At 42.6% G+C, this 10,947-nt stretch overlaps 1 protein-coding gene across 1 annotated transcript in view; it reads left to right on the top strand.

Moving 5' to 3' along the window:
- The window catches only part of myo10l1 (myosin X, like 1), a 92,669-nt gene extending 82,157 nt beyond the window's left edge, over positions 1-10,512 (top strand). The window contains exons 28-40 of the mRNA XM_060918709.1: positions 1,280-1,373; positions 1,483-1,538; positions 1,635-1,777; positions 1,899-2,093; positions 3,082-3,239; positions 3,363-3,486; positions 3,569-3,866; positions 4,092-4,299; positions 4,406-4,542; positions 6,756-6,879; positions 6,968-7,444; positions 9,831-10,022; positions 10,144-10,512. Of these exons, the coding sequence (XP_060774692.1) occupies positions 1,280-1,373; positions 1,483-1,538; positions 1,635-1,777; positions 1,899-2,093; positions 3,082-3,239; positions 3,363-3,486; positions 3,569-3,866; positions 4,092-4,299; positions 4,406-4,542; positions 6,756-6,879; positions 6,968-7,444; positions 9,831-10,022; positions 10,144-10,248 (2,311 nt within the window). The 3' untranslated portion in view covers positions 10,249-10,512. The remainder of the gene's footprint in view (positions 1-1,279; positions 1,374-1,482; positions 1,539-1,634; positions 1,778-1,898; positions 2,094-3,081; positions 3,240-3,362; positions 3,487-3,568; positions 3,867-4,091; positions 4,300-4,405; positions 4,543-6,755; positions 6,880-6,967; positions 7,445-9,830; positions 10,023-10,143) is intronic.
- The last annotated feature ends 435 nt before the right edge of the window (positions 10,513-10,947 follow it).

A 10,947-nucleotide genomic window follows, 5' to 3' on the forward strand; every position in this document is an offset into this window, starting at 1 on the left:
AACAAGGCGTACATTGCTTCAATAAACGCTTAGCAGTGGTTAAATGACGTAGGAAAGAGTAAAGCTTATTAACGTCTTTACAGTATTTTGACTGTAATCAGCTTCACAGGCCTTGAAAAAGTACAGACTGTTGCTTTAAAATGTGTGAAACTTTATTCTCTACCGGTTTGTTCTAATTAACCCTTTGATGCAAAATATATGCACACCCCTTCTAATGCACAACATGGGTCAAAAATGACCCGCGTTCATTTTCCAGGTTATTTCATGCTGACGGGGTTTTTCTTTGCTCTATCTTTTGAAATCAATTTATTTTATGATTGAATATTCCAAGTATTCTTTAAATATCTTGTTTTTAATTACCACAAATCATTAATTTAATTTTTTTCTTTCCTACTTTATGAACAAAAATACTTTTTATATTACTACACATGGGTCATCCAAGTGTGATTTAAAATTAAATGTCTTAATACTATAATAATAATTTGTTTCAAGTAATTACTTTAGCAGTGAATGGGGCCAGTTATTTATTTATTAACTATGTAGTTAGCTAAGCCAACTACAATAAAATTAGCTAACTAAAGCAGAATATGTCAACAGCTCGGTAGCTAATAGTAATTACTCGTAACTTTCTGACAAGTAATCTACTCACTCTCAAGGGAACCTAAACATCATCGATTTTTTTCTAAGGTAATGTTCGAACAATTGAAAAACATTACTTGCATGTATTAGACGGGCAAAGGGCGCTGTGCTGAGCTGTGAAATGTCTGACACAAGCACAATTCACAGTTCCCACCAAACGCTGGAGTAAATGCATGCGGGTCGGTTCTGACCCATGTGTGTAAACTTGATGTAGAATTACAAAAGCTGTGCTTGTTCATAACTTAAGAAAGGAAAAATAAAAATGATGATTTGTGCTAAACAAAAACAAGATATTTACTGCATATTTGGAAAAGTAAATGACAAAATGAATTTATTTCAAAAGTATATCATAGAAACACTCAGCCGTACATGAAATAACCTGGAAAATGAATGCAGGTCGTTTTTGACCCATGTTGTGCATTAGAAGGGTAGTGATACAAAAAGGGTTTTTATTCAAAAAGTAAGAAAGGAAAAAATAAAATAAGGATGTATGATGATCAAAAACAAGTAAATTGAGGAATACCTTGAATACTGAATGATGGAATTAATTTATTGCAAAGATATAGAAGATAAAATCTCAGCCGGGTCACTTTTGACCCATCAAAGGGTTAATGCTTAACTGTGTATCATTGTGTGTCAGTGGATGGTTCACTGTGCTGAGTCGGGTCCACACTGCCACCCCCGAGCAGCTGCTGGAGATGTCCCATGAGCAGGCGAACCCAAAAAACGCTGTGGTATGTACGGTAGCGTTTATCGTATCTGCTCCAAGTACTGCAATAACATAGCCAGGTAAACAGATTGAAGATAAACACGCACTCGTTTTCATCTCTCTGTCTGTCTCAGGGCACTCTGGATGTCGGGCTGATCGACTCTGTGTGTGCGTCTGACAATCCGGACCGGTGAGGCTTTAATATCAACAGCGCTATTGAATTATCCATTGTAACTGGTCAGAATTTCGCTCTGATAGTAGTTAAATCCGCGTTTGTACCCGGCAGGCCGAACTCGTTCGTGATCATCACGGCGAATCGAGTGATCCACTGTAACACGGAGCTGCCGGAGGAGATGCACCACTGGATCAGCCTCCTGCAGAAGTCCAAAGGAGACGCCAAGGTCGAAGGTCAGGAGTTCCTGGTTCGAGGTCAGTCCTGCATTATTTTGTATCCACACAAAGAAGGAGCACTTGTTTACTCGTTGGACTTTAAACCTGAATTCTGTATGAATTGAAAGACGTATCAAGCGTAGTGATCTTTGTGAACCAGGCTGGCTGCATAAAGAGGTGAAGACCGGAGCCAAGAGCAGTGCGCTGAAACTGAAGAAGCGCTGGTTCATTCTGACCAACAACTCTCTGGACTACTACAAATCGGCCGAACGGAGCACATCCAAGATGGGCACGCTGGTGCTGAACAGCCTCTGCTCCGTGGTCCAGCCTGACGAGAAGGTCTTCAAAGAGACGGGTGAGCCGACATGACCCAGAACGTAGCACTGAGCAGGATGGAGGTGGAGTTCAAGATGTGCTCTTATTGGAAATTAACAAATAACCGATGGTAACAATAACATCTCTTGCTCACACCTCGCTGATTCTTTTCCAATAAGAGCAAGTGTTTTTTTTTTCTTTTCTTGTTGTATGATTAAAGCTAGACTGCCTTTCAGATTTTTCAACTGTAGTTCGTAAAAAGAAGAATTTCCCCCGACACCCAATTATTTTTGTCTAGTGGACCAAAAGCTACTGAATTCGAATCACAGACTTCCAATTTTATTAGTTAAAAAAAAAAAAAGAACAATTAGGCTAATGAATTTATCTCTACATGGCTCTAAATTCTCCGTTATTTTTTCCTGCTTCATCATGACCCAATACAAGATACTATGTCATGCATTACATCACGTGGTGGGCTTTCCCCATTCACGCAAGGCATTGCGGGATACAAATTTGCAACAGGAGAGAAAAATGGAGGACGTGAGTGTGCGAATGAAACGTGAAAGACCGACTACAGTAACGGAAAGAAAGCGAGAAGAAAAGACATTATGTTCTATACGAAGGAAAGGAAACGCAGGACCAAACTAATAAATATCAGCGTCAGCGAGCACCTCGGTGTGATCAGCTGTTCGTTTAGCGACAGAATGATGGAACTGTCAGTGCACGCTCAAAGGGAAACCTGTAGATGGCAGTAATGCAGCACTGTGAATGCCAGCTGCCGTAAAACCCAAAAGAAGAAGAAGAAGGTAAACCTGTGCAGGCGCACATGGACCTCCTGTGTCTGCTTGACTGCACGAAGCGAGCAATTTCATGCACATTATAAACATATATCACAATTACCAAATTTCAAATGGTACTAAATTTCACCGATTTTATGAAATCGAAAGGCCGTCTAGCTTTAATTGATTACGCTTCCTCTGCGGGTAAGCGTTGTCAGCGTGTCCGATGTTGATGTGGCTACGCTGTAGGATACTGGAACATTGTGGTTCACGGGAGGAAACATTCCTATCGGCTCTACACCAAGATGCTGAACGAGGCCATGAGATGGGTTTCGGCTATTCAGGGAGTCATTGAGAACAAGGCGCCCATTGAGACGCCGACGCAGCAGCTCATCCGAGACATCAAGGTAAGTACTGCGATATAGTTATGATTTGGATGTTCTTCTTAGGCGTGCTTAAAACAAGAGCTTATGTTCCGTTCTGGCTCTTCACTACAACCTCTTTTTGTTTGACCTTTATTTCTCATGCAGGAGAACAGTGTGAATTCGGAGGCGGTGGAACAGATGTATCGCCGGAACGCCATCCTACGCTACACCCAGCATCCACTGCACTCGCCCCTGCTGCCGTTACCATACGGAGAGATCAACGATAGCTGTAAACGCTTATTGCATATTGAACTTCTCTCTCTGAGTTGATCTACCCACTGTTCCTTCACATTATTTTCTCCATCCCTCAGTGCAAAAGGAGAAGGGCTACGGCAGCCTGCAGGACGAGGCGGTGAAGATCTTCAACTCTCTTCAGGAGATGGAGATCGTCTCGGACCCGGTAGCCATCATCCAGGGCATCCTGCAGACCTGCCACGACCTGAAGCCGCTCCGAGACGAAGTGTACTGTCAGCTGATCAAACAAACCAATCATGTGCCTCAGCCCAACAGCCCGGGCAACCGTGCACACTGGCACCTGCTCACGTGCATGAGCTGTACGTTCCTGCCCAGCCGTGCCATCCTGCGCTACCTGCGCTTCCACCTCAAGAGGTCAGACACACCTCACACTGCCACACCTCACGATCAGAATTGAGAATTTAACAGCGCTGTGGTGGAAAAATAAATAGTCCCTTCTCAAAATAAAAATCAGGCCAAGTTCCTCATGATGAACATTTGCAAAGAAAATCGTTAAATATTGTCCACAATGAAAGTCTGACCAGGTACGATATAAATATACTACAGCGCTCAGTAATGAAATTGTGCTGCCACTCTCAGGGTGAGGGAGCGTCATCCTGGCACCGAGATCGAAAAATACGCCCACTTTATCAGCGAGTCTCTGAAGAAGACCAAGACGAGGGAGTTTGTGCCGTCTCAGGAGGAGATCGCCGCCCTGCTGACCAGACGCGAGATGACCACTACGGTGTACTGCCATGGAGGAGGATCCTGCAAGATCTCCATCAACTCCCACACTACTGCAGGAGAGGTGAGAGAGTGGACTATAGGTGTTAGAAAAAGTGGTCAAAATGTTCAAGTCCGTCCGTTGCACATTACCATGAGAAGCTCTCACCTGTATCTGTGTGTGTGTGAAGGTTGTGGAGAAACTGATCCGAGGTCTGGCGATGGATAACAGCCGGAATTTATTCTCCCTGTTTGAACACAACAAGGTGGAGAGCCGAGCTATCGAGAGCCGCGTCATCGTGGCAGACATACTCGCCAAGTTTGAAAGGTGTGCCGTTTCAACAACTATAATATTTATTATTCTATCCACATTCACTGGATATGAGCACTTGATGCACTCTTCCATTTTGTTTTTCTCTACTCGCAGTATATGAGCTGATAGCCTAGTGGTAGAGTAGCCAATGCTACTCTACCACTAGGCTATCAGCTCATATACCGCGAGTAGAGAAAAATAAAATGGTGGCGCACATCAGGTCAGATATATCACTTTGTTATCAAGTATTTTAAAAAAACAGAAATAGCTCAAAGAATATACTTTCCCCCATAGACATATAAACATAGACGCCGCATTGAGCTGGTGGCCCGTTGCTGGGATACGTCAGAGTGTCTGCCATATTTGATGTGGCAAATCTTCCCCGTAAACCAATGCAAGTAAATGGACTGAACTTCATAAAGCCCCTTTCTACAATAATATTTAACTCGATGCCTTTTATTCACCCATTAAGACACACACGTATATATTTGGGAAACAAACAGGCATCAAAACAACACGTATAACTTTTAATGTGATGGTTATAAATAGTGTGCGAAATACCCTGTACACTGCAAACTAGCGACAGATACGCGATAGATAGCTCAGGTAAGCTAATCAGTCAGCATACCGTAGCAAGCTACCAAAACCTGAGGCCACAATAACCAACCTACAAGACTGAATATGATAAATGATGGAAATAGTGGAAAAACTGGAAATAGTGAATGAAAATAAAAATGTACTGTTTTATTTATTGAGTCACCACACAGACCTACTCTCGCTGAATAAAGTGAGCTGAATGACCGCCAAACTGAGTTCGGCCAGGTTCTAACGTCATACCAAAACAAAATACATCACTGATTCCTTCACATTCAGAAAGGTTAAAAACATTCATCATACGTTCAAAAACGCTCATCATAGTGTGGCACTGTATTCTCTAATTCTCACTGCTTATAACTATACACCTCCCCGGTGGAGATGAGCTGGGAAACTGAAGACTGAAGGAACAGCTCCCTCTCTGATCCTGACTGTCTGACCTGTTCTGTCCAAATCCTCCGTTCTGAAGTGTTCACTGCAGAGCATGGATGACGGAGTAGCAGAAAACCCTTCCCGTCGCACAGCTGTCTCCCACTGCTTTTTTATGTCTTTATTTTTGGGAAACCTACATAGTATGTGAAAAGTTAGCTAAGCAACTAACAACAGTCAGCGTAGTTACGAAGGAAATACTTCGTTGTTTGGAGACAGGTTTCACCGAGCGGCTATTATGCGCGAGACTTCATATTAGCCACAAAGTCAGAAAAATCTGTTCGTAAAATTACGTTATAATGACCAAATACAATGAAAAGTATTTTTCCAGTCTCACCTGTGAAAGGTAATCCCATGTGATCTCGTTTGGACGGTAAACCTGTTGGTACAGTTAAACGCAGCACATGAATGAGGCATCTTTATTCTCGGCTACTGTCTAGACGCTATACCAGAGACGGCTGAAGAATCTCCACTTTGCCACAGCCAATATGGCGGCGAGGATGACGTATGATTCTACGCAGAAGCCGGCGTCTATGTTTATATGTCTATGCTTTCCACCGCAATAGCTCCTGTTCTACACTCCAGCCCAGTAGGTGGTGGTAATGCGCCTTTAAGTTGGTTTGCCAACCAGCAAAAAAACCCTAAAGAAGAAAAAGAAAATGGCGGTGCGTGTTATTGAACCAACCAAGGACAAAATAAAAACTACTTGAAAACAAAACCACAAAAAATACAAAAAAAAGCAACAAAATATGGAATGAAAGTATTTGATGGGAAGAACGTATCTTTTTTTTATTTTTCAAGAATTATTATTATTATAGCATTTTCCATAAATTTCTCCTGTCATTTCGCCGGTGTGTTTACATTCTAAGTGGAAATGATTTTGTCGGACGTTTTGTATAAAGTTTTTATTGATCGACTTTGCAAAAAATGAAAATAAAAATGCTCTGTTTTTTGAAATCCAGTGAATGTGGATAGAATAAAACAGAATAAAACTCAGTCTCGTCGTACATGGCTTATAGACAACACGGTGCTACGCGCCTCATCGGCTATCAGCTCATGTACGACTCGATTTTGTGGAATACAGTATTTTACACAATGTGTATAAATTTACTAAAATCTTTGAAAACCCATTTTTTTGCTGCACACAGTCTTTATATGTATCTAAGATAAGATAATGTGATCGTTTTCATGGCCATCACTTGTAGACTGGCAGGAAGTGAGGAAGAGGAAGAGGAAGGCCCTTGGCGGCTTTATTTTAAACTGTATTGCTTCCTCGATGTGGACAGCATGCCCAAAGAAGGGGTGGAGTTTGCCTTCATGTTTGAGCAGGTGAGCTTTCGATAACATCCACTCCTTAGTTGTCTTCGGCTTTTTATGATCTCCAGCTTGAATATCAGACCGTTATATTTCCCCTCAGGCTCATGAGAGTCTGATCAGCGGTCATTTCCCGGCCCCCGAGGAGACGCTGCAGCACCTGGCCGCACTTCGGCTGCAGTACATCCACGGAGACGTGGCACGCACGCCGTGGAGCCTGAGCAGCGTGTATCCGGTGGCCCGCCTCCGCACCCGCATCCTGCACTCCACCAAGGTTGGTGGGTCGGGTGGGGTAGGAGTCGCGGGTTTGGGTCCAGGAGGTCACACGCTCGAGAGGAGAAGGACCAGCTTCCTGGACGGCACGCTGAGGCGCAGCTTCAAGACTGGCTCGCTGAAGAAGCAACGTGAGGAAGAGCAGATGCTGGAGATGTTTGTTAAGGAGGAGATGTCGGCCACTCTGACCAGCGTCCTGGAGAAGTGGAACCGCCTGCAGGGGATGCCTCAACACCAGGCTATGCTCAGCTACATGACCATCATCAAAGAGTGGCCCGGATATGGTTCTACGCTCTTCGACGTCGAGGTGAGGCTTGTTACTGCACACAGAATCAACAATACCAACAAACTATTCAAATCTCTTTTTATTAACACTAAATCCGGGTCAGGTTTACATTATTCCAGCATTGTTAAAGTGACCCATATACAACTCTATGCTCTTTGAACTCAGGCTGAAGCAGAAATCAACACAGTATATGCAAAATTGTGTTGTTGTTTTTTTTAAACTAATAATATTAACCTTAAGTGTACACCAGCACCAGGCCATATTAAAGCGGCCATGGCTCGGGGTTCAAGTCCTGGTGTAGGGCTGAGGTTTGTTTTACAACCCCAATTCCAAAAAAGTTGGGACAAAGTACAAATTGTAAATAAAAACGGAATGCAATAATTTACAAATCTCAAAAACTGATATTGTATTCGCAATAGAACATAGACAACATATCAAATGTCAAAAGTGAGACATTTTGAAATTTCATGCCAAATATTGGCTCATTTGAAATTTCATGACAGCAACACATCTCAAAAAAGTTGGGACAGGGGCAATAAGAGGCTGGAAAAGTTAAAGGTACAAAAAAAGGAACAGCTGGAGGACCAAACTGCAACTCATTAGGTCAATTGGCAATAGGTCATTAACATGACTGGGTATAAAAAGAGCATCTTGGAGTGGCAGCGGCTCTCTGAAGTAAAGATGGGAAGAGGATCACCAATCCCCCTAATTCTGCACCGACAAATAGTGGAGCAATATCAGAAAGGAGTTCGACAGTGTAAAATTGCAAAGAGTTTGAACATATCATCTACAGTGCATAATATCATCAAAAGATTCAGAGGATCTGGAAGAATCTCTGTGCGTAAGCGTCAAGGCCGGAAAACCATACTGGGTGCCCGTGATCTTCGGGCCCTTAGACGGCACTGCATCACATACAGGCATGCTTCTGTATTGGAAATCACAAAATGGGCTCAGGAATATTTCCAGAGAACATTATCTGTGAACACAATTCACCGTGCCATCCGCCGTTGCCAGCTAAAACTCTATAGTTCAAAGAAGAAGCCGTATCTAAACACGATCCAGAAGCGCAGACGTCTTCTCTGGGCCAAGGCTCATTTAAAATGGACTGTGGCAAAGTGGAAAACTGTTCTGTGGTCAGACGAATCAAAATTTGAAGTTCTTTATGGAAATCAGGGCCGCCGTGTCATTCGGACTAAAGAGGAGAAGGACGACCCGAGTTGTTATCAGCACTCAGTTCAGAAGCCTGCATCTCTGATGGTATGGGGTTGCATTAATGTGTGTGGCATGGGCAGCTTACACATCTGGAAAGGCACCATCAATGCTGAAAGGTATATCCAGGTTCTAGAGCAACATATGCTCCCATCCAGACGACGTCTCTTTCAGGGAAGACCTTGCATTTTCCAACATGACAATGCCAAACCACATACTGCATCAATTACAGCATCATGGCTGCGTAGAAGAAGGGTCCGGGTACTGAACTGGCCAGCCTGCAGTCCAGATCTTTCACCCATAGAAAGCATTTGGCGCATCATAAAACGGAAGATACGACAAAAAAGACCTAAGACAGTTGAGCAACTAGAATCCTACATTAGACAAGAATGGGTTAACATTCCTATCCCTAAACTTGAGCAACTTGTCTCCTCAGTCCCCAGACGTTTACAGACTGTTGTAAAGAGAAAAGGGGATGTCTCACAGTGGGAAACATGGCCTTGTCCCAACTTTTTTGAGATGTGTTGTTGTCATGAAATTTAAAATCACCTAATTTTTCTCTTTAAATGATACATTTTCTCAGTTTAATCATTTGATATGTCATCTATGTTCTATTCTGAATAAAATATGGAATTTTGAAACTTCCACATCATTGCATTCCGTTTTTATTTACAATTTGTACTTTGTCCCAACTTTTTTGGAATCAGGGTTGTATAATGATATGAATAAAATGTGTAATTTCTATTATTATATAATTTAATATCACAGGAACACTGAAGTTCATTCTAAAAATTGCAAAAATGGCCAAAAATAGTTTAGCAGCTCTGCCCCAGTTAGGGGCGGGACTTATTTCTGGCCTAGAAAAATGAAGTCTGGAATAAATAATAAATTAGCGAAAACTATTACATGGCAATATTGTGTATTACAGTTATTTTAAAGATTGTACATGATTATTACAGGTCTATAAATGCATATTATTATTGTTATTATTATTATTATTATTATTATTGTCCCTCGTACGATATGGGCTACATTTATGTATGAACGGTGCTATACAAACACGGAGTGTTTTTTTTTTTTTAATTAAAAATGGCACCTTTAAACAGTGTTATCCTCAGCAGAAATCCAAGACAGGAAATGTCTAAAAGGTCGGATTAAGGTGTTTCGACACTGATATGTTCTATGCGTTTGTGTGTAGTGTAAAGAAGGAGGCTTCCCTCATGACCTGTGGCTGGGAGTGAGTGCAGAGAACGTGTCTGTGTATAAGAGAGGAGAACCCAAACCACTCGAGACCTTCCAGTACGAGCATATTGTCTTCTTCGGCGCACCGCAGCCCAGCACCTACAAGATCACCGTCGACGAGAGGGAGATGTTTTTCGAAACTCCTCAGGTGAGTCTTGGCTCCGGCGTTTCTGTCCTGTACAGTTTCACTGTAGCTACTGAATCACATGCCATAAATAATACATGAATAACTGAGTATCTGACGCGTTTGTCCTTGTGTGCGCCTGAAGGTGGGTGAGATCACAAAGATCATGAAGGCCTACATCAACATGATCGTCAAGAAGCGCTGCAGCGTCATGTCCGTCACCAGCACCGGCAGCGCATGGATCAGGTGATCGACCAGTCCAGCCAAGGATTACAGGCGTGTGAGCAACGAAATTGCCAGCGACAGGAAAAGTCCTTGTGTTGAACCAGGAAACATGAGCACGCAGAGTGAAAAGGGAAGCGCAAGAAATACAAAGGTCTCAAAACACTTGGACCACAGTTTATTTGGTGAAACGTACCTATTCACACTGCGACAAAGCACAACAAATCCTGCAGTCCTGTGACGTGAACCCTCCCTCCCTCCCTCCCTTAATGCTGGCACCATCATTGCTCATCTCATCTCAAATTCTTCTCTTTCAAAATGTTCATCTTGTGATGTTCTCGATGAACATTGTGCAAGTTTGTGCTCCTTGCTACTGTTTAAACTTTCCTGATTTCATAATTCCAGGGACATAAAAGTGAACTCCTCCATAAGAGTCACACCGAGAGCCATTTTTAAAAAAAAAAAAAGCCAAGGCCACTGGCAGCCATGTATTTATTTATTATTTATGTATTTATTGACCACTGATCAGTATCAGTGCACCTCAAGTCAAGTCAATTCAATCTAAACCAATGCAACTCGTTTAACTCAAATCAGCTGAACTCAAGTGAACTCGATGCAATTCAGCTGAACTCTCATCAACTCGGCTCATCTCGGCTCACCTCAACTCAAACCGAACCAAGTAACTCGACACAACTCGAATCAGCTTCGATCAGCTCAACCCAACTCA

Source organism: Neoarius graeffei, chromosome 4 (assembly GCF_027579695.1).
Source record: "Neoarius graeffei isolate fNeoGra1 chromosome 4, fNeoGra1.pri, whole genome shotgun sequence".
Classification (NCBI taxonomy): Eukaryota; Metazoa; Chordata; class Actinopteri; order Siluriformes; family Ariidae; genus Neoarius; species Neoarius graeffei.